This window comes from Ammodytes marinus (assembly GCF_949987685.1).
Source record: "Ammodytes marinus genome assembly, chromosome: 1".
NCBI lineage: Eukaryota > Metazoa > Chordata > Actinopteri > Uranoscopiformes > Ammodytidae > Ammodytes > Ammodytes marinus.
In genome coordinates, this window is record NC_137230.1 from 28,933,355 (window position 1) to 28,957,250 (window position 23,896).

General features: G+C 39.7%; 2 protein-coding genes across 2 annotated transcripts; one reads left to right on the plus strand and one right to left on the minus strand.

The window, feature by feature from the left end:
- Positions 1 to 2,572: 2,572 nt before the first annotated feature.
- On the minus strand, positions 2,573 to 10,460 carry LOC307254617 (very-long-chain (3R)-3-hydroxyacyl-CoA dehydratase-like). Its single transcript, XM_080033069.1, has 11 exons — positions 10,271 to 10,460; positions 8,894 to 8,939; positions 8,612 to 8,685; positions 7,947 to 8,111; positions 6,953 to 7,004; positions 6,409 to 6,519; positions 5,258 to 5,385; positions 4,981 to 5,093; positions 4,578 to 4,684; positions 3,966 to 4,097; positions 2,573 to 3,469 (listed from the first exon to the last, which is right to left on the minus strand). The coding sequence occupies exons 1-11, from the start codon at positions 10,376 to 10,378 to the stop codon at positions 3,393 to 3,395; spliced, it is 1,113 nt and encodes a 370-aa protein (XP_079889195.1). The 5' UTR covers positions 10,379 to 10,460; the 3' UTR covers positions 2,573 to 3,392.
- Positions 10,461 to 11,156: 696 nt separating this feature from the next.
- Positions 11,157 to 18,732, plus strand: slc67a1 (solute carrier family 67 member 1). Its single transcript, XM_080027384.1, has 10 exons — positions 11,157 to 11,620; positions 12,981 to 13,078; positions 13,237 to 13,382; positions 14,018 to 14,150; positions 14,292 to 14,401; positions 16,659 to 16,769; positions 16,978 to 17,078; positions 17,193 to 17,294; positions 17,632 to 17,752; positions 18,152 to 18,732. Exons 1-10 carry the CDS (start codon positions 11,474 to 11,476, stop codon positions 18,337 to 18,339), a joined length of 1,257 nt encoding a protein of 418 aa, XP_079883510.1. The 5' UTR covers positions 11,157 to 11,473; the 3' UTR covers positions 18,340 to 18,732.
- The last annotated feature ends 5,164 nt before the right edge of the window (positions 18,733 to 23,896 follow it).

Genomic DNA, 23,896 nt, shown 5'->3' on the forward strand with positions numbered 1-23,896 from the left:
CATGGACACAACCAACGTGATGAAATGCGCGCATGCAATACATGATCAGTTATGAAATAATAATTAACACTCCTCAAGGTTCTTAAAGGTCTCTAAGTGTTAATACAATCCCAAAATGTTGCATTAGAAAAGGGCGTGTTGAGGTTTAATTGTGAATTAATTGAGGCCAGCACGGATTATCACGCATGTAATAAACGCAAAAAAGATATATATATATATTCCTTTACCATATAAAAATTAAAAAGAGACGATTGTAACCAGAAAACAGATAAGTGTGGGTGCGGGTCTTACCTGTAGGCTACCACCGGCTGTTCGACCACTCGCCGCTGCGGACCGTCCCTCCAGTTGCGCGTAACGGACGCAGGGATGCTGACTCCGGGTTTTGGGGAGCTACAAGGTCTCACCGCATGTCAGGGCTCGAACGAGGCTCAGCATAATGCTACTAAGAGGATTAGGAGCCACACACCTCTCACCTTCCCTTTCACACTTAACGCTGTATCAATACACCAACATTCAAATTGATGTGCCCCATGACGTTCCAAATTACACAGGTTACTTTTTTTATGTTCGTACTATACTTCATAGCCTACTAAAGTGCTGGTTTGCATACTTACAAAAATTGAAAATGTAATTTGATATATTAGGACACCTTCGTATTTGTGGCATACTGCATTTGACATGCATGTATGATTGGGACATCCTTATTATTTTTCTTGCGTACTTAATAGTATGGAAGTACAGTTTTTGGAGGTGGACAAGTTTGCTTGGTGTGGTCAGGTGTGTAGCTTCATTTAAGGAGTGTCGAGCATATTGATTTAATTTTCCTAACCAAACAGCCTAACATGTCAAGTGCTTTCTGGTTTAGCAGGGACATATTTACTTACAGAACCGTATCAATGGTCACATGTGTTTGCAAGGGTTTGTCCTTATATGATATGGCTGTTTGGTGTCACTTGGTTCAGTGTTAGTGAAAATAATTAGTTTATATGTTAAATCAAGTTTATTTAATAGTGAATAATGACAACAATGATAAATCAAAGGTGACTAAATTATTTTTCACTGATTGGCCGTTCATTCTCAGACATTCTATCAGAAACTAAGCAACACAAAGGACAGCACTTTGACAGTAGGTGACGCCAAAACCTTTTAAAGTAATAGAAATATACAGGCCTTTCCTACAGTCTGTTCCCCCTCACGGGGTCTTCCTCAAGAGTTGCTGTGCATGTTTCTTTTTCTTAATAGACCACCAGAAGATCACTTCTAACTACGAACCGTGCTGACGATCAAACTCAGCACACAATCTTGTAAAACTTACCTGTATTTAAGTGTGCTGTTGGTTTAGTGGTTAGGCCTACTAAATAACTGCAATGTCCCTGAAAATTGAGCTTTGATGCATGGCATTTCCCTCATAACCTCATCTGTCCCTAATGCATCAATATAAAGTATTTTATTTAAAAACACAAAAAAACTATTTTTTACACAATAGTAATTGGGAAATTATAGGGGAAAAAGAAACCCATCTGCAAAATAGGAACTCTGATGTTTATTTTTGTCAGGAAACCATCATTGTGACTTCAAATCAACCACAGCATTCGTTTTCCGAGGATCGAGTTTCCTGCCTGTAGGTTCAATTAAAACCTCAGCAAAACACAAATAAATATAAAACAAATAAAGACAATTCTAAAAACTTGAACAAAAAAAGTATTCATTTTACAGAATAGCCCATTTTAGAATCATATACATATTGTTGAATCTAAAAATATTGATGCATTGATGTGTTTGTTAAAGTCATGACTGAGGTATAAGCAGGAGCTAATAAGAGTTATGCACAGGTCAATAGTAAAGTAGTGTTTGTTGTGTCAGCGTATTTCCCACAACAGTCATTTGCATTCATTTGTTTATATTGAAAGCAGTGGATGATTAACAGCTTCATCCAAGGCTCAGTGCACGTCTGCAAACAACAAAACCAACAGTTAATACTGTTAATAGCCACAGTGTTTTAACTGAAAATTAATCTGATGTAATCCCTCTGTCGATTTGATTAAAAGTTGTGTTTAAAGGTGCTGTAAGCGGAATGGTTCTTATAGCTAACTTCCTGTCAGTTACTGCAGTTAGCAGTCCCATCGCTCGTCCCTACGTCACCATATTAATGCACTGCGGTCTTCAAGCAGCGAGTTATCTAGCATCATCTCAGATCCATAAGTGTGAAAAAAAACATGATTAAAAACCATCAAAACCGACATTGGGAAGGATTTTTATCTGCTCCGCCATTGTAGGCGCATAAACATTCACCCATCTGTTGCTCTGGCGTGCACCGGCAGTGAGACCATGAGTGAGACGGCTGTCGGTTTGTAGCGTTCTCTCTTGTGATTGGATATTAATTTCGGGATCCCCCGAAAAGTTTATTAGCCAATTACATGCAGGGCAGCTGACTGAGAAATCGGCTTTATGAAATGCGCACATTATGAACGTGATCACTGTATGAATAAAGAGCGATTTAACACTTATGTTAACATAAATAAACCGCTTACTTCACCTTTAAGCTTGAACTTTACATCAATGCTGACGGGTTTTCGTAGTATGACGTAGGTGACGAGTTTCGATATCAGAGTCCAGAGCCTTGATACCGTAGTAGAGAGTGCATCAAAGCTGTACTGTACTGTAACAAAATAACTGAACTGGTTTGCAAATGTCGACTGTGAAGGGTCTGAGGTTTGAAGTTAAAGGGTTAATACCATAAAGCACCATTAAAACACATTTTAACAGGGTAAAAATATCATTTCTGCACAATAAGGACAACATTTTTATAAATAATGTAGAAGATAAAAAATAAAGTAAAAATAATGGCTCCATTGCAGTGATTTTGTACATAGAAATTGTTTTTCCTAAAGCACTCTTTTATTTCCAACTCTAAAACAAATGACTGTGTTTGCCCAACAAGAAGGTGAACAGCAAAATAAATAGAATGTTTCTGTTATTTCAACAGAAGTAATCAGGAAAAACACAACATTGGGACAGTGATTGCAGACGAGGACAGAAATCTTAATAAATATGGATATTTTGTGATCACAACTCAGACTCACAGTAGCAAAGCACTGGATCAACAGTGTTTTCAGGTGACGTCTGGTTTTATCAATGAGTTGTCCATCTGGTACAGTGGGATTTACAGGGTCTGGTCTGGAGAAAGTTCACAGTTCACCCGCCGGAGGAATAAGGTAACCATTACTCCAACATCAGGTCAGAGTGTGAGTGTGTGTGTGTGTGTGTGTGTGTGTGTGTGTGTGTGTATAGGATGATGGGGGAAAAAAGGCAATCAGAGGAAAAGAAAACTGCTGCTTTATCTTTAAGTGGACGGCAGTTCAGACGGTGTGCAAAATAAAGGTTCTGATCAGTTACTGGACTTTCCTTTTCATGGAGCGGTATCGTCTCCTCCTCTGCTTGTACAGGTGTCGGAAATTGATGAAGAGTCCTGGGGAGGATAGGTGAACCTCAGTCAGTGTTGAGTTCAAAGACTAGCTAATCTACAAGAGACTAAAAACTATGACCAAATATAATCACAATTTCATTAATGAATAGAAATTGAATACTTGTAAATTGAACTGACATCATTGTAAATGAGTGTTCTCAATGATCTATCGTGTTTAAATAAAGTTTGAATGAATGAACAAATGATTATACCAAAAGGTGGTCAAATAAAACTAAACTACACACACGACAACATCTGCTGCACTGGTAATCAGCATATTTTGTTGTGTCTCAGACATTAAAATGACCTAATGAAGAATAAACAACAGATTGATGACCTAAAATGATCTTCATTCCCACTGAAGATTAGACAAGAGGCAACAACATACTAGCTGTGACAAACCATGAGGACAGCCTCACAGCATCAATAACTTGATTTAATTAAAAACTGTGGATGTAATGCTAGTTTCAGGACGGCAGTGTGTTTGTGGATGTCTCACCCAGGAACATGAGGACCAGGTAGAGCTGCAGAGTGTAGGAGAAGCTTAAAGAGTGTCCCAGCATGGCGGGCAGAGGGATGCTGAACAGACGCGTCTCATCAAAGATGGGCAGGGACTGGATCACAGCCACCGCTGGAAACAAGCAAAGAAGAACTCACCATCTGTCAGCAGCCACTAACAACATGTGTAACACCCTTACACTGTACATGACTAGACCCAAAATGAGTACACATAACACATTAAAGCTATGGTGCGAAACTTTTTCATATAAATGAAATTTGCTTACATTCAAGCCATCCCCAAACAAGTTGAAACCAAATTAATTGAGCCTATCAGTTCCACAAAGCTCTCTCTGTATTTCTCAGTATGGCAGCGTGTCACCCTGTGACACTGGTGCATGAGCTCAGAAAAATCCCAAGAAGCGCCAAATAAATGTTCCAGTTGTTGATTCTACTGAAAACACCTGAACGTACACTTGAAGGTATAAAATGCATGCGCAATCACCAAAGGCTTACCTCATGTGGATGTGCCGACAGTGTTTTGGAATTATTTACTCAGAATTCCTCATAGGGGCGACAGAAGTTACGCACTATAGCTTTAACCCCAACTAACCTTCAGCCACAACTCCCAACGGGTACAGAGGGATCCAGAGGCTGTATCTCAGCCACGTTAACAGCTTCCACTCGTTGCCGATGCAGGCTAGCATGTAGAACGGATATCTGTTGTAGAGAAAGGAAGAGCTGATACAACAGCAGGACAACACACACACACAGAGAGAGAGAGAGAGAGAGAGAGAGAGAGAGAGAGAGAGAGAGAGAGAGAGAGAGAGAGAGAGAGAGAGAGAGAGAGAGAGAGAGAGAGAGAGAGAGAGAGAGAGAGAGAGAGAGAGAGAGAGAGAGAGAGAGAGAGAGAGAGAGAGAGAGAGAGAGAGAGAGGAGAGAGAGAGAGAGAGAGAGAGAGAGAGAGAGAGAGAGAGAGAGAGAGAGAGAGAGAGAGAGAGAGAATCTGAGCTGACCTGAAGATCTCGATGGTGCTCCACAGGTAGAACACGAAGAACACAACAGGTTTGTTCTGCATGTCTTCCAGACTGCCGAAGATGACAAACAGAATGACGTTCCTCCCTGCCAACTGCAACAACACAGACGTATAGGGGAGGGGTCTCAGATTAAAGACAATGGGAGGGATAGCGAACGGCTTGATTTCAAAGTTCAGTTAGTTTAGGGCCTGGTAAAATAAAGGTTAAATAAAGAAATCAAAATTAAAATGATAAATGACTGTCGTCCCCGTCTCACCTGTATCATGGCAGGAAAAAATCCAGTTTTAACCAGACCCAACAAGGGATTAATGACCTCGAGCACGGCCATCATCTGACAGAAATACATCATATCAGCCGTGGTGTGGAAGGTATCGTAGAATGAATCTGCAGAGGGCGAAACAAATAAACACATAATTAAACATTGTCTGAAGCCACTATCCACCATAACCCTCATCATTTGCAAAACAAAAATCCCTGCTGTGGGACCGTGTTCCTGTTCCTATTCAAATATGCTGCTCTGAATAGCTCCTCACAAACAAAAACACAGACCTCTCTTTTTGGATGTCCCATTTCTTTTAGTTTAGGGCACAGTTATGCTAATTGGTTCGTACCTGTTATGTTCAGCTAAAAACTGTTGTCCTCCAGTAATTAATTATTGAGTCCTTTCATTTTAAAGAGCTATTATGGGAGAACAATCGTTTTAGTTTAAATTATGCTTTACTCTATGCTTTACTGTTTGAAGTAAAGTGTTTTTTTTTGGTAGGATTTGTGTGATGCACCGAATAAAGCAATTGAACTGACAATAGTGTGGTTAAAACTGAAACTGGACTGGATATATCTCGAACATCTGATACTGAAATGTACAGAAAAAAGATGCTGCCAGCAAGGGAGGAAATCCGTCCTTAAATGTTCAGTGTTAATCTGGAAATGGTAGAGTAGTGTTAGGAATACCACAGTTGTATGTAAGTAAAGATAAGTGGTCCTCAATTTTACAGATTCTCTGCTTCAACGTTGACTCACAATACGTAGCATATTTGTGTGCACAATTTGCAATGAGGGATTAATATATATTTCTTTGTATACAATGCTTAGCTTGGCTGACAGAAATGACAGACAAAACTGCATATACAAGCTGTTATACAATGGAATTATCCTTTAAACGCATCACAGGTGTACACTGTTAACACAGAATCTGTTGGAACTTTTGATGCGTTCAAGACCAAAACATTGTCAGAAGATATATGATGCAAATACTGTGTGTTAAGAGAAACACTTGGAGATGTAAGGAGGCTAACTGAGCAATTATGGGACATGTTTTTTTTTCATAAACCTGCAATTAACAAGACAAGTTCCATTATTTACTTTGGCTTATCACATTACTGATTGCAGGCAACTCTTTTCACAAACCTTGACCAAGAATGAAGAGTCGAACAGTCATGTTGACAAAGATCCAGGAGAATCCCAGAAACTGCACCAGGTTGTACATAAACAAGTAGCCTTTCTTCAGCCCGAGGTAAGCTGAGGAAATAAAAGAAAATGACTTGATATAACACAAACGAACACCACTAAATCTCCTCCTACAAGATGGACAGTAAAGACACATTTAGAAAGACTTCTGTCCCCTTCCTAGACTATTTTAAGAAACCGACCACATTAATTGAAGAGTAGCTACCCCCCCCCTTTTTATTTGATTCAATTTTATTTCTTTGTGTGTTTTTTTTTTTTTTTTTTTTTTTTTCATATTGGTTGATTGTTTGTTTTTGTTTCTTGCGGTGTGTGTTTTGTGTTGTTGGGTGTGAGGGTGGGATGTGGGTGGGGTATGTTCGGGAGAAAAAGGGGAAAAAATGTGTACTCTATGTGCTACAATTTTGTTATTATTAACATTTAATAAAAAAACCTTTGAAAGAAAGACTTCTGTGATTTTGTGACGTTTGAGCTCAGTGTGACTCACGGTCTTTACGAACTCTCGACTCCACGCTGATCCTGTTTATCTTCTCCTCCTCCTGAAAGGAAACACTCCATCAGCATCTCACTTTGAAAATACCAAACATGCTGTGCATTGTTTTATATATATATATATATATATATATATATATATATAGATATATAGATATACATTTGTCATTATGTCCAGACGTTGACTTATTTATTCTGTTTCAGGATTTAAAAAAGTTATGAATCAGAAAAGGTTCAAGTCACCGTTTCATCAGGGATACATTTATATGACTGCTAACTCAAAATCAAAAAGAAACTGTCCCATGGCTGCCAAAAAACGAACATATAACCTGTTTGCGCCCACACAGACAACATTTTGTAGTAAATTTGCCTTCACAACAGACTCGTGCCAGGTTCGCCTTAAAGGTCACATATTATGCTAAATGCACTTTTTAAATGTGTTCTAACATATCCATGGGTCCACGGTGTGCCTAGGGACTGCCAAAATATTTTAAAAAATAACAATCTCTCCTGTTCTCACTCTCCCCCTTTCTGAAACCCCCACCCCTCCCCCCCAATATACTCCAGTCAGAATTTTCCCCTTTTCTGACCTCACAAACTGGAAAGCCAGAAGCTTCCACTGTGCAGCCCACACCCCTATTTCTTATTGGTCCACGGCCCTGACAGACAGAGGGCGAGGCGTATCTGGCTTCGCTTCCGGACAGGGGGCGGGGGCAGCTCAAAGATTGTATATTTACGAGGGGAGCTGCAGCTCTTTTTAAAAAATAGGCGATTGTGAGATTAGCTGAACATCAGCATAGTACAATAAATTATCTGAAAGTTTTTTTCAGCAAACAATTAAAGAAAAACGTATTAGGGACCACTAAGACCATATAATATGGTGTATAATAGTACCGAAAAGTGTATAATATGGGAGCTTTAACAGTGAAAAGCCTTTACCATGGCTTTACTTTCTCTTCAATAGTGGACATATTCTTAGTCGCTCCCACCTTAGCCTGAAGCTCCATCTCTGCGTCTGACTCGTCCAGCCAGCGGTCGAAGTCAGGAGCCAGAAACAGAGGCTTCTTCTCCTGCAGCGTGAGCCGGTCCCACCAGCGCTCCTCCTGCTTCTTCACCCTGATGTCCACCTGACGCTGGGTGGATCTGTGCTTGATCTGAAACAACAGGATTAGAAAAATGATATAGGTTTTATTCAATGAGAGACACATAAGGCGATTTAATTGTATAGCAGTAGAGCAGCTGATAAGTGAACAGTTTGTTCTTCTGGGAGGACTGTAACTCAAGTCCATTTTATCTGTTACTTACCGTCAATATCCTTGAATGGTTTAAGGCCTGTGTGACATGTATAACTTTTAACTAATGAAAAAACAGATGACACATGTCTTATCTTACATCACTCTACAAAGACCAAAATATGGCATTTAAATTGAGGGCTAAAAGAAAAAGCTGCAGCTTTTTGTCCTAGTACCAGCTATTAATCTAGACTGCAACTACGCCAAACTGTTGACACAATCAATGACCATCTGCACTCTGGCGTTTCATTTATTCCTTTTGGAAAAATTTAAGTCATATTCGAATGAAGCAAAAACAATACATTTCAATAAAACATGTGATTTTCCCACTAATTAGTAATGGAGGAATAAAAGATCAATACCTCAGGTCTAACAGGGTCCAGGAACTCCAAATTGAACGTGTATTCATTATCTCCTTTAGCTCCATGTCCCTGGGCTGTGGAACAATATCAAGATTAAATTATGTTACAACGATATTAGGGTTTAAATTTTGTTTCAAGCAGAAATTGCCATCAAAACAGACATTCTCACTCAGTAATGTGACGGTCAGTGGAATATTTTACTTTTTTATTTATTTTTATTCTCACTATGCAACTCATTTTGAATGACTCTTATCAACATGTATCACCAATGTGAAAACAAACCTGTGAACTGAAGTGTGTTGTTTTCCTGCAGGCTGATGTTGAGATTCTGAAAAACACAAAGGCAGCCATTACAACCGACGCACATAACAGACCTAATTATGAGGTGGAAATGAAAGGATGGGTCTGGTGATACTATATATGTTTCTTACTTTCAGCAAATTCTCATGAAATATACCAAAACCAAATATGTATTCTCTTAATAAGTACAGGCTAAACATATAATGTTTAATTCTTAAAAATGTCCTTAAACAGCTGCTGGCTCTAGTTTTTAGCAAATGTAACTCAAATAGGAGTATATAGAGCATTTGTTGGGGGCTACTTTCAGCAGCAATTTAATCCACATTAGGTCGTAGGAGCAGTTTGCTGGTTTTGGTCTGAATTTCTTTTACAGACTATCAACAGATTATCGTTTATTACCTTGCTTAAGATAATATTACCAAACATAACAACAACCCAGCAATACATTCTTCAATCGTGAGAGTTATGTTCAGTTTTTGCTGAAACAAAGGGAAGTTGATTCATGAATCGTCTATCATCATTAATGGGCTGTTACCATTTGCAACATGACAGGAGTTCTTCTGTCAGCATTTTTCAGCTATCATTACCCACACCACTCTCCTTACAGGCTCAACAGGATGCAGAGCAGCCATTAAGAAGCCATGCATCTTTAATGAGACACTAGTCTACCAGATGCTGGACGAGGATAAAGGAACCTGGAAACGTCCGTGAAAATAACTTTTATTTCATGTTAGCAAAGCAAACACAAAAGCCTGCCAGAGGAAAACTACAGGTGTCAGGTGAAGACAAAACCCACCCAAACTTAATCATTCCTGATACAGGGCGAGAAGGTTAACACCAATGTGTTGTGTGTACAGCTGGGCTTGGTAACTTGACTACTTCTCCCCATGCTTCTCCCTGATGGTGATGTCAGACTGTATTTGTTTTAGAGTGGAGAATCCCAAGTCAAGCCACAAAACATGGAAGACAAACTGGACTGGAGCTATCATTTACAGCTGTAGCCCTCAACTTGTTCAGAAATCATTGAGGCGGGTATGGTGTTATTTAGCATAGGCCTACATTCCTGAACAAGGTGCACATTTTTTTAAAATTGTAATTTCCTTTTTACATCACAAATTAACGTTAGTGGTCAATTTATCCATTTTTACAAGTGTACACCATCAGTGATCACTTAGCTTAAAGTGAAGCTGATATAGCTAGAAAAAAACATGCGCTATCTAGCTAAAATGTCACCAACAACCCACAGCATGAAGGATATAGAGTTTTTAAATACATAACCGCAGTAGTAAACGACAGGTCTGTGTGAGATTAGACTGGGAGCAGCTGGAGGATGTTGTGGTATAGACATAAAGGTCCTACCTTGGCGTCGCTCAGTTCCACGCGCAGATAAATCTCTCCGTGACGCTGAGCCCAGTAAACACGGGGAGTGAGGTTCTGCATTGTCACCGTGTCCGTGTGCGCTATCATATCTACATGCCACACAAAATAAAAAACTAAAAAACGGGGAGATCTACTCTAAATGATGAGCCGAGATCCTCATCTGACACTGCCAACCCACCGCTCACAAACTACACACACACAGGATGAAATGATGGAGCGTACTTCCGAGGGGAGGGCTATCGTGGACTTCAAAATAAGAACCTTAAAGGCGCTGTTAGTCAGCTTCAAAATAAAATTCCTCTTTATTTATTTTTTTGTATCTATCTAGTGAGGGATGCCAGATGCTTTTCTTAATTTAAGTATAAATAACACATTGTAAAAATAGATGTAAAAGCCTCAAGCTTTTCTGATCAAACAGTATAGGCTAACACTGTGCGCTGACAAATTTATAACACAGTTTATCAGCCGGTCCGGCATGTCAGATTTCACCAGCCAGTCTCTATAGCCCTTAAGATAGATTGCATAATGCACTAACATTGGAAGAACTTAATTCAAGTGGCACTTTATAAATGAAACAACAAAATGCCCTCAGGTTCATTCCCTTTAGTGATTTAAATATTATTTTATTATGTATGTGTGCCTGAAAGCTAATATTAAAATAGCTAAAAGTAAATTGAAGGCACATCATTTTCATAAAAAAAACTTCAAATTTGGCAGGACTTGTAAAAACCGACATTCAATAAATGGCTCCGAATTACGATGTTATTAGGAGTTCATAAATGCATCATTATAGAACACATCTTGTTGGTTTTTATTTATGAGACGTTCATGTTGGCTCGGCTCGTTTAATTACGGTTCCGTGAATACGAAAAGACTTGAACTGAGGATAGCTTTACCATGGCATTGAAACCCAACACTCCAGTTGATCCATTATGTATTTACATTGTATGTAACTAGCTAACATGTTCCTTGGTAACGCCTCCTTGTTAGCTGAGCTCCAAAGTACAACAACGTGAGGTTAGCCTGTTTATGTGAAAGTTCACCAAGCCGACGGGCAATTTTCATCGCAATTGATTCCCAGCGGGTTTGAACCATGGACCTATAAAGAAAGGTTTGAACCAACCCTCTGCAGCTCGGTGAGACACATTTACCGGGTTGTCCAGGTGTTTTTCCGACAAGAACATGACTCCAGAAGGGGAGACAACCGAGGAAAACTCGTCTCCGGCTAACGTCGCAGAGCAACGACGGAGGAGGAAGATAATATACATCGTTTACCTTATTGCTGCTTTGGATATAACATGGATGTTTTTACAGTTTTCTGTAACACCGGTAAGTAGGCTATGACCTGTCAAACTCCGAGCTGGAAACCAATATTTTCGTGCCTCCCGTGAAGCATATAATCGCTTGAATATTTAATCCCGGATATTGTGATAAGTGACGGCAGATGACCATTTGTTATTATTGGTGTAGGATTGACCATACATCTGTATTATATGTGTATGTGTCTTTTCTACTATTACACTAATCACAGCAGCGACCCCACATCTGGCGTGTTAGCACTGCAGTGGTGCAACAAGTTAGTGTAAAGGCCTATGACTAGTAAAAGTCCTGCTATCAGAAATGTATTTGAATAAAGTCCACCAACTAAGGCTACTGTCAGCAAAGTGCACTCTAATTTATCTAATAAGTTATAGTTAGTGTTCATCATTGCAGATATTGTTTGTGTAATTGTTATAGCTTAGCTTGCATGTTACATAACAGTATTGTAAGGAAGTGTGCAGGAAGTATTCAGATCATTTACAAAAGTAAAACAAAATAAAAATAGGATAACACATGGGAGAAATTACTCAATTATTTGCAAAAGTCCTTTATTAAAAATATTACCTATTTACAAATTTAGGCCTACTAAGAAAGCAGAACAGATCCTCTCTCTGTAGTAACTGAAATATCAATTGGGTTCATAGCCTACTTGAAAACAAGCAATTTAAGATCTCAGCTTTTGTTACTTTTATGAATGGTCATCAGGGGAAATTAATCAGCCTATTACCATGTATTTAAAGATTTAAACACTGTTACAACCATTTTGTCTTTATTGATTTGATTTTTTGGTGGAAATAATGTTTGTTGTAGCACTACTTACGTAATGTTTGGTAGCTTATCATAATCACATAGCTAGCTTCTCAACTCAAGTCCATTTATTTATATATAATAGCCATAAATCATACATTGCCATTTAAAAGTGGCTTGAATGAATGGACACATTCATGTGGTGTATTGTTTTTGGGTTGGACTGTTCGAACTAGAAGCTGCAAGGAACTGTGGCTAAGTATATGACATGTAATAATGTAAACAAATAAACTGAAGGAAACGTTTGTTAGTGCCGACCAAATTGCAATAAACATAAAACAATCATATAAAGCCTATATACAGTGGATCTATGCATTAGATGTACGCTTGAACAGCTTTTGACACAGAACAACTTACACTATAAAAAAGGGCAGAGTAATATAAATGTTTGCTGCAAAATGCCTCCACCACTACCCTAGCCACCGCCTTCATCAAATAAGGCTAAAAGTCACATTTGTCAAAGACACACTGATTACACCACAAGATTAATGCTACACAGAGATTGTGAACATGCTCTATGACTGTGTGAAATAAACTATGTATTTTCATCATGTCCCTATAGTACCTGGCAAAGAAACTTGGCTTCGACACCTTGTGGTTTGGTTATTTGCAAACCATGGTAGGTGTAATCCAGCTGTTTGGGGGTCCAATGTTTGGAAGGTAGGAACAAGGCAATATTTAATTATAACAAAACAAAACAGCTTATTTCACAGACATCTTATTCTCAATGTATCACAGAGGCTGCTGTGTAGCCAGAATCAGTGGCCGACACTCTGTTTGAAAGCTTGTGGTATCTGGTCTTGTGTTGTTGTCGGCAGGTTTGCAGATCTCTTTGGGGCACGAGCAGCCTTGTCTCTGGCTTGTTCATCTACAGTTGTTTTCTTTCTGCTCCTGGCCATAGCAGACAATCCCGCCATGCTGTTCATCCACAAACTCCCCACAGTCTTCATGCATGTCTTACCTTGTAAGCACCGCACATCTAAAATCCTCCTCACTGCACATTTTTAAATTCCAATGTTGATTATTATTTGGCTTGAGTTAATCACTCAACTTTTTTTTATTAAAGAGATTGAGTCAACACAACACATTTTCGCAAAATACTGTATATAGGCCTACTGTATTTATATATACCGTATATATATATATATATATATATATATATATATACATATATTTATAATTTTGTCAAGAATATTCTCTGAATATTCCAACTTGTTTCTTGAAATATTATAACTTGCAATATTGCAAATTGTTTCTCAAAATGTCATGTATCTTTCCCCCTGATCATTTATCCTCATATACTACTTCTGCTTAGTAAGCTATCATGCACAGCAATAAAGAAAAATAAATGTTTTCCCCACTGTATGTAGAAAAAATTGATTTGAATTTTGTATCAACTGATAAGCAGTAATAAGCACATTACCACTAAAACCACTCAGTTAGGAAACATTTCATATTGTGATCATATCCATATTCCTTAAGAGTTTACAAAAAATTTGGTGATATCAAGTGAGCACCACTCTACTGTATGACCCAATTTATCATCCTTAAAATATCTCCACAGTGACTTAATTTAAAAATGTTTTTCCCTTTCTGCAGCATCTCAGATGGTTGTTGCAGACCTCTCAGACCCTGACAAACGGGCAGATGCTTTGTCCAAACTTGGTCTGTGTTTTGGCGTCGGTATGATTACCGGCTCCACGTTGGGCGGCCATCTTAACACACACTATGGGTGAGTGTCACAGTGCTGAGTGTCTAGATTGAGGTATGGGCTTATGTCAGGCAGTTGTTTATTTAAAAAAGGAGTCATATAAATAAAATAATAATAGAAATATATTTCCACCTAACACTGCTTTTACTTTGTGTTTCCCAGGGAGACATTTACTGCATGTGTTGGCGCTGTGGGGAGTGCCTTCAGCTTACTGTTGGTTTTAAAGTTTGTCCCCAAAACCACCAAAGTTCAAGCCCCAACCAACACAGACAGTAAGAATTATTTTCATGAAAGAATCAGATTTTTCCTAACGCAGTTGCAACACATCTTTTGCATCGATGATTCAACATAGGAGAGTCTCATGCCAATCCAAGCATGTGCTTTAACTGGGATACAATGTCGGATGACATTATTGTCTATGGGGAAAATGGATGCAATTCTTATTTATCTGTCAGCAAGTGAGATATAGGCTATTATAGTAGAAAGCCTAGTGTTATTTATGGAACACATTGAGACATTTGCATTATTCAAAATAGAATGTTCCACTCAGCTGTAGAATGTTTGTATTCCTCAACATCACATCCTGCTGGAATGTTAAGATGTCATAATATGATTCTTTTTCAATCCTATTCCAATAAGACAAGCTGTTTTGTAATGAACCACAACATTTTAAATCTGATTGAAAGCAGGTGTTAGTAATCATCAGGAGAGATGGAGATTTCCAAGTCATTGCATTTTGGTGACCAGAATGAGCAAAAGGCTGAACCCCTGTCAGCTTATCACCATTATGTCTCGTCATCAATCCTTCCTGATGCTGAGCAGGAATATGTTGCCCTGCAGAAGAAAAACAAGGCCCTCGAGAAGGAAAACGAAATCCTGAAAAAGAAAGTTGAGTTTTTGACGACTGACATGGAGCAGTTCAAGGCAGAGCGGCAAAGAACCAACAAAGTGATCAAGAACAGAGACCACACCATGAGTCAACTGATACAATGCAAGAATGAGTTGACCGTGTTGGGCAAGAAGTTTGTGATCCAGGAGACGGACCTGAGGAGGGGACACAACCAGCTCAACGCCCTCAAGGATGAACTGGATTCCACCAAGAAGGAGCTGCATTCAGTCAGGCAGGCTGCTGTCCACCAGCGGGTCGAGCAGCAAAACCTCAAGGAAAGACTGGACCTCGCCATAAAGGACAGAGACAGCATGAATGACAAATGGCAGCGCTGCAAGAACGAATGCGCGGAGTTGCAAAACAAGTTCACCAGCCAACAATCGATCCTGAGCAAAAAGGACAGCCAGTGCAGAACGCAGAGCACGCAAATCAATCTGCTCAAATTCGAGAACGAGAGAATGGAGAAGGAGAAGGGCCTCATGGAGAACGACGCGGAGGAGCTGAGGCGGGAGCTCCGGAAGTATGAGGGACAGCTCAACACACAGAAGGAGAAGTTCAGAGAGAGCAAAAGGTGTCGCGCTCTCGAGGATCAAACTGGGAAGAAAATTCTCATAATCCATCAGAAATCTCACGCAGCGCCCGTCCGGAAGCGTATCCCAGACGGGCCCCTCAAGAAGGTTGAGACCTTACAGAAGGAGCTGCTCGCCCAGACCGAAGAGCTGAGGAACACACAGCAAGTGTGTGAGGAGCTGAAGCAAAGCATGACCCAGGTCGCGCTGCAGTTCCACCAGTGCAAGGTGACATCTCGTGACCAGAACGAAAGATTCAAGGTGCTCAGGGCAGAGAGGACCATGTACAAAAGTGAGACAGAAAGACTGGGGATTGAACTGGCGGACATCAAAAAGAGCAACCGTGTTGCAAGGCAGCGAAACAAGGCGGCCAAGAGGGCAAAGAAAGGCAACCTATCGTCTGGACTTATGTCGAGCCGTTCTAACCTCTCAGTTGCGTCGCCAAGACTCACGCCGAGGAGCACTGCATACAAGCCGCCCCATGTCCCACAAGGATCCAGTAAAGCCCAATTGGAGTCCGGATTAATGATTATTGGGAAAAAATTTAACCGTGCAGCAGTGTGACTGTGTAAAGCACAATTTTATGATAAAATGGAAAAACCATATTCAAAGTGTGTGTGTGTTTAAAACAAGTGTTTTATTTGCAGTGACAGACATCAATACATTTCATTTCAACGGGTGACACTGATGATGTGTTACCCAAGGTGTTGTGGTTTGTTGGTCCATCCTAGCCTGGATAGAGACCTGTGAATCACTGAGCAATATGTGTTATTTCAGAGGTTCAAATTGGTGCGGTTCTCATTCCCCATTGGAAAAACACAAATGTGCCAATCAGAGCTCTAATGGCAGTATTTTACTGTACCAGTTCACAGAAAGTTCAGACATGATTTTTTGAGTTTGGGGTTTTAAGAGATCAGTTTCCTCAATTCACATATTTCTCTGATGGTGTTGTTTTAGTGGACCTATTAGAGATGGTCTAATCTGGCAGGTTTGGTTTCCTGTTATTGTACATCAGTGCTATTTTCATTCATCCGTGGTATTTTAACGTCTTCATTTTGAATTTCTCTGCAGGTGAGAACAAAAGCAAGTCGCTATTCAGCGTGGGTGAGATCACAAGACTGATGAAGTTTCCTGGTGTGATGTCGACTTTTCTTGTGAAGATAATTTCCGGTTTGCCATCAGGTGAAAGTTAATGCGAGAAGACGTTTGGTTAAATTCATTCTTTTCACACAACTGCACTTTTATTTACCACAGTACATTTATCACATTCTATCCAAATTTGTTTCTCAATACAGAAATTGAGACTATATCCATTCTTGCTGTGCAACAGAAAACAGTGGCTGTGTGAATGTCATAATGTTTTTGTTTTTTTACTAATAATCCAATAAAGGGATTTTCCAAGTGATGTTCTCCATCATTGCATTGGAATTCTTCAAGCTTGAACCTGCGGAGAATGGCTATCTGATGGCTTATTTTGGTATAGTCCAAATGGTCAGTGTTAAACAGAATGAAATACAAGACAATTTGCTTATGATTTTCAGTGCTTCAGTGCAGCTCATGGTGACGTTAGACTGTGAATTCATTCATTCATTCATGTTCGTTCAGGTTATTCAGGGAGCAGTAATCGGTCGGCTCACATCCAGGTATTCTGAGAGCTCTCTGCTGCTGCTTTCTGTCGGAGTTTCTTCTTTGGTGGGACTGGCTCAGGTATTCTCACCACAACACGCACATAAACAAACACAGAATAGCTGGAAAGTACCACACCGAACCATTCTTCTTCCAGCTCAATGAAACAAGTACCTCAACAGTGCTGTATTTTTCTGTCCAACTGTCTTTACTTGTTGTTTTTCCATTTATTTTATAACTTCCTTCCTCATTTATTTAATAGAGTTATACTTATATTCCTTCACTAATTTCCCTTTCTAAACCTGTATTTCTTTAACTCATTTGACAATAAAGAAAATCTGTGTGTTCTTTAGGCGTAAGTGATTGGTATTCATATTTAAAATAATTCTAAGTTTTTGTCCTGTCTGTCTTCCTGCAGGCCAACATGCAGAATGTGTTCCAGTTCTGCATCACCGTCGTCCCGATGATGTTTTCTCTCAGTGTGTTCGGCGTCATCACAGACAGCGTGCTCACCAAGAGCGTACCTTCCTCCGACACAGGTCAGCCGTTCTGCTCTTCTGCTCGCACAGCACATTAACAACAACAACACAACATTAACAGCACAAACATCAACAGCAGCTAGTACTCTTTCACAAAGCTGCATTTTTGATCACTTGATATGTGACTGCATCTGAAAACAGCTAATATAACAAGTATAACCTTTACTTTAAATCAAGTGTTAAGAATATATCAAATTACATCAAATTAATAAGAATTGCTGTACAAACACCTAAATAATATAAAACGATAATAATCTTTAAACTTTAGGCCCACGTTATGTCAGATTGTGAGAGTTAACTAGGACAAAAGTAAGCTTTTACAATACAATTTAAAAATGCAGATCACTTGAATTATTTAAATCCAATTGTTTGTTGAACCCACTTTGCTCTCGTACACAGGCACGATGCTGGGACTGTGTGCGTCCATCCAGTCACTGCTTCGCACGGTCGGGCCAACCATTGGCGGCTTCCTTTATGTGAACTATGGGATTTCCTCTATTGGCTTAATCCAGTTTGTTGTGAACATTGCTGTGTTTGTGCACCTGCTGCAGAATCGGCTCAGGAAGACAGCCGAGCAAAAGGAATAAAAGTGCCCTTGTCTTTGAAAAGCTTCTCCTCATCTCCAATATGTTCAAACACTAATAGAGGAGATGGAAATCAGTGTTTTTTTTTTAAGAACAATCATTTATACCGTAGTCATTAACGTTACGAGATCCGGTCAAGTCATTCCAGTTCTTCATAATTCAGATTTTTCTATCCGTGGTGAAGATGCAGGTCACAACCACAAGATGGCAGCCAATCCTCCATTATACTTGATGGTGCTTTTGTTTTCCAGAGTTCCTCATTTCCATTCTGTTTGCTGATATTGAGATTTTATAAAAACCACATCAAAATGTATTCATTATTGGACCAATCGACATCACTCCTGATTGATGGTTGTTTGAGAGATGTTTTTAATTTGTAATGTAAGTGTATTTTCTTATCCGTCAATATTTTACATTAAATCTTTAAATAATCATTTTATTTTTGTACATTCTCTCATTCCAAGTCGTCACAGGTTTTTGGCACTAAGAAGAAATCTGTGACAGAGATATATCACATAAAACAGTCATACAGTGAATGTGATGACTATTGTTGAAAGATTTCTGTCCGATCAGCACAGTAGTGACAGCAGAGTCGTTTTAAAAGGCGATTGGTTGAGCACCTGTTAAGCATTTCTGAAAAGTATGGACATATTTTAGGTTTCAAGGAGCAATTCCACCTAAGAGACATTTCCCCTTTGAACGTCCCTGATTGTTTCATTTGAATAGCTGTTTGAGGCTCAAAGGGGTCGTATTATCAAGTAATTCACAAAAGCAAATTGAAGACAAAAATTCTCAAAATACGTGTAGAAGAACTTGCAGAACCGTATTTAATTTTTCCCTCTACCATTAATCATCTCACGACCCTTCAGATTTAACATGTGACCCTTTGTAGGGGCCTGACCCCTATGTTGGGCACCACTGGACTAAACTGCCTATAGAAAATAGCTCCACCAACAGTAAAATGCCCTGAAGCAGAACATGCTGATTTGATTGATGAAATATTTAAGACTAATCTATCAGAATTAGGGCTGTCAAATTAACGCGTTCGATTAATTAATCACCGAAAAATTAACGCGATTAAAAAAATTAACGCAGATTAATCGCACTTCTATATTGCCCTTTGACCCGGTGCAAAAGAGGTGAGATGATAGCGGAGCTGCACCTATATCTTGCGGACACGGCCCGCACGGGATTAAAGAGTAAAGAAAGAAGCAGGGGAAAGGGGCCGAGGGCTCTATGTTATGGGCTGCTCCGGGCAAATAAACATGAAGCTAGGAATACGTCTTATGTTATTCTCGCAGTGTCTGTGCATTATTGATTTAGTGGGTGCCTAATTAACAATGTAGGTTCAAAACAGTAGGCCTATCTCTCAATCTTCCTCGTGTCTCACTTTTGTTTGCTAGTTGCGATCGTCTCAACGGACACCCGCCCCCTCTCACTCTTCCTAGCATATGCCTGTCTTTTTTCCTCCTCTGTGTGTGTGTGTGTGTGTGCGTCATTTAGCCTGCTTGTTTTTTTTGTGTCATTTTTCTTTCGGCGCTAGTAGTTCCTAAATATATTTAATGTAGAAGCCTGGCTGAGGGGAGGAGACAGAAGTTACGAGAGACGGAGAGAGAGAGACAGAGAGAGAGACGAACGGTAGCCCATAGGCCTACAGTTGTTTATAAACAGGCATAAAAGTGTCATATAAGTGTGCGATTAATTTAGATTAATTAATCACAGAGCCTGTAATTAATTCGATTAATTGTTTTAGTCGCTTGACAGCCCTAATCAGAATACTTTGACTTAAGTGGGATTTTTAATGCAGTATTGTAATAATGTAGTACTTTTATATTGTCAAATTTTTACTTTTACTAAATGGTCAACACACACGGTTATCAACCCTCATATGTACAAATATAAAATCACTAGTGCCGACAAAACGAATGACGTAGTGTGTGGAGGATAAGCAAACCCTTCAGAGTTAATCACAGTGTAGATAGTTCTCTTTCATATGCATTTACAGTTCTCCGCTACCATTGGTTGCCAAGCTGCACCATATTAAAGTGATGTCACTAAATCTGCAGCAGGTGCTTTCATTGTTTCTCCAAAAGGCTTCAATTGTACGTCGAGCAATCCCGGATGAATATGATCTTATTCTAACAGTAGGGGGTCAGTGGTGTTACACAGTCATTATGGAGCAGCCTGCACCTTCAACAGATGTCACTGGTGTGATTTCTTTGCCAATTTGTCGGGCCAAATATCTGATTAAAGCAGCCACATGGGATGTTCATTTTTGGTAAAAAAAATAATAAAATAGAAAAAGATTTTTTTTTATGATATTTAGAGATTTTCAAATTAAGGTATCGAAAACAAAATTAAAATGTTTCTTGAATATTTTTAAACACCTGGAAACTAAATCCTAATTTATATATTTTTTTGTGTGTGTCTTCACCTTTATTTGATAGATGAGTAATGACATGCAACAAAGCTTGCTGGCTGGAATGGAATGGAACTTTTTCCCATCAGGTTTTAGGACATAAAGTCAGAGACCTAGTGTAATTTAAATTTAAATATAACAATAAGAAAAGAGTATGGCTAAAACTGTGTTTCACTTGCAGCATAGAGATTCCACAATCCTGAAAAACAGACAAAATAATCCTGCTACAATTAATTTTAAACATGGCCTCTGCATTGATTGCAATTGGAGTAAAAAAAAAACCTTTAAAGGAAAAGTCAAGAAAATATAGTTTATCTGCACAACCTTTAAATGTCAAGTTATATTATTCCAGAATTCAGAGCAAGCATATTGGAAGGATATATTTAGTAACTCTTAGCTGACAGGGTGTGACAGCCTGTTTAGACGGAACGCACCTTTAATGTGATCAGCCGTCTCAATGGCAATCCCATCATCTGAGCCTGATCCAACACCCACACTCACTCATTTCTCGCTGTTGTCTGACTCGAACATACTTTTAAAAAACACATACGGTCGCTGCAGCTACGATTACTTTTTACACTCAGCTTTAAAAAATTTAAAATAATAATAATAAGCCACTTGCTCTTGAATCTTCCATCTCTGTACCTTCATCTGACTTGCAGAGACTCAAAGGAGCTGCAGATGGATTTGACGGGTGTCACTGTATCTGTGTTTCCAGGGGGCGGCCCTGACCACTGGAGGGGGTGCCTTGTTACACTTGGCCCTTTGAGGCAGGGGGAGCCGGGACAATGCTGCTGTTAACACTCCTGACGGGGACCTTTGGGTCCTCTGAAAGTTTAATGTGACTCTGTGAGCGACCTGCGCTCGCTGAGGTCAGAGATGAGCGCGTCCCCCGCTCCAATGTTACCCTGAGGTGGTGCATTGGAAACTAAACGCCAGCAGGGGGGCCTCAGCGGGTCCTGGGCTTGTTTTGTCCCCATGTGGCATGGATAATGAGGCATCTCTCTACACCTGCCACATGGAGAGATGAGGCTCACTGTCTCACTTAAAAAGAGCACAGGTTACCTATCTGATTTTGTCCGAGGCAGGCCTGCAGGGACATGATCTGAAGCAGAGGAGCCTTGAGCCTAAATGTTTTATACCACGGCTTTCTTAGTACTTCTTGGGCTGCACCACACGACGCTTCTTAGCAGGAACCCCTTTGCTAAGTGTTCTTTGAGGTGCATCTTGTAAATTAATCCACATTAATTGAATGTGTGTCAGTATCACCTTAATGTAGACAAGCCTCCCTAAGAGAGTGGGACTTGATAGCATGAACATATTAAAAATAGTGCAATTAAATTAGTTACATTGCAATAAACCCACTATTTGCGACATTCTACGAATTCCGGCTTAGAAATGATACAAACCTGACGTGCATGTGACAGCAGCTCAACATGGCTACACAACCAGCCCCTCCCCCCATCCTCCTCTCCAGCGGACCTCGTGGAGCTCGTGGAGTTGGCCACTGAAAGGAAAGGTGATCTTAGGGGGGTTTTGTCTTGGTGTAATCAGACAGCGACATCATCAATCATGAGAGGGTGAATTACAGCGGGTTACAATAGGAGATAAGATAATGAGCGGGGCCACATCGACCTGGTGAGGGACAGCTCCAGTTCCCGTCCTGATTACATGGCAGCGGCCTGACTGACTGCAAAAGCTGCTGAGGAAGCTGACTGCAAAAGAATCCAAGAAGTAGAAAAACTAATTTCTCTACAACCGTATTGCAGGCCAAGTTAGCTCTACTGTATTGCATGCTAATGAAGCTTTTAAACCCGGTTAATCAATGCTAACTTCACTTTGATGGGAAATTATGTTTTATTTTTTCTGAGACAACCAAGACGTCCCAACAAGGAGAAATGTTGGTGGTGGTTCAGGTCACAGGGTCAGTATACTGTATTACAACATAGAAATCATCCTTCACCATTTGATGATTAACATTTTTGACAACATTGACGAACATCACAATCTAAGTACCGATATCTTTAGTTTTTACAGGTATTATTGATACCACACGTGTACCGATGTGGTGACGTATCTTTGATGTTGTTGTCAGAACACATATTGCTAGTCTGCAGGTGAGTATCACGTGTGGAAAAACTGTATATTATGTAATTCATCAACAGATATCTTAAGACTTGAGCTGCCCTCTCCTCTCCTCTCCTCTGTGTCTGTTGCTGAAGAAATGAAGTGTGCTCGCTGGTGTGTCAGCGGCTGAGCCCTCTGACGCCCCAGTCTATCCAGCACGCTCTGGGCCACACTCTCACTCCCTGACATGTGCCAGCGCTCACTAATCCTCCACTGACGCCTCTCTGCAGCATCACACTCAACAACAGAACAATAAATGACCACTGCACTGACCTCAGAGGGCAGCAGGCTCTGGCTACATAAAACAGGATCTTCCCTTTCGCCTCTGCTGAAGGCCATATTGGCTTTCTATTCAATTTAGTTATAGGAGCCGCTGCACGTTAGCCGATTATCATACAGCAAACCACATAGGGAAAGCTCCTTTTTATTGTATGTGCCGCTCCCTGTAAATTAATTGTTTTCTTCAGGATTAAAACAGTTGGAGATTTGAGTGTTTATTAGATTATACAGTATGTTTCAAAAGAGAGGATGTGGATATCATTTTAATTATGGTTGAGCCGATTAGATAACAATGTGATGCATTAGTAAAAGGCGGGAAAAAAGTGTGCCTGGTGAGGCATCAGTTTGAATTAGGGGCTGTAAGCTCTGCATTTTTTTTACATGACTCATACGGAGCAGCATCTGTGTTCTTCAAAGATAAATCTGACCATTATTGGTCATATTCATAAGCTTAGGGGCTACAATACATGTTGCAACCAAGGTTGATATGGGCCAGCATGACACAATTAAATACAAGTTTAGGTTGAGCTGGATTATCTAACTGGGATCTGCAGCATCTAAAGTGTTTAGTTTTAGATGTTGAATTTTAAAACGTTGATGAGGTAAAACTGTCATACTCAATGTTTATATTTTTAACTCTTAACCCATAATTTGATATTTTCCTAAATATAAAAGACATACAAGGATATCTAAAAAAAAAAATTAAATTAGTTGATATCCGGAAACACTGTATTC

What these genes read in the sequence shown, in the direction of transcription:
- slc67a1 (XM_080027384.1), top strand. Translation starts at nt 11,474, where the DNA reads ATGACTCCAGAAGGGGAGACAACCGAGGAAAACTCGTCTCCGGCTAAC. An exon ending in AGCCCCAACCAACACAGACA is followed by an intron (nt 14,402 to 16,658) that starts GTAAGAATTATT and finishes ATTTCTCTGCAG; the next exon opens with GTGAGAACAAAAGCAAGTCG. An exon ending in CGTACCTTCCTCCGACACAG is followed by an intron (nt 17,753 to 18,151) that starts GTCAGCCGTTCT and finishes TCTCGTACACAG; the next exon opens with GCACGATGCTGGGACTGTGT.
- LOC307254617 (XM_080033069.1), bottom strand. Translation starts at nt 10,378, where the DNA reads ATGATAGCGCACACGGACACGGTGACAATGCAGAACCTCACTCCCCGT. An exon ending in GTCGAGAGTTCGTAAAGACC is followed by an intron (nt 6,520 to 6,952) that starts GTGAGTCACACT and finishes TTATTTCCTCAG; the next exon opens with CTTACCTCGGGCTGAAGAAA. An exon ending in TTTTTCCTGCCATGATACAG is followed by an intron (nt 5,094 to 5,257) that starts GTGAGACGGGGA and finishes GTGTTGTTGCAG; the next exon opens with TTGGCAGGGAGGAACGTCAT.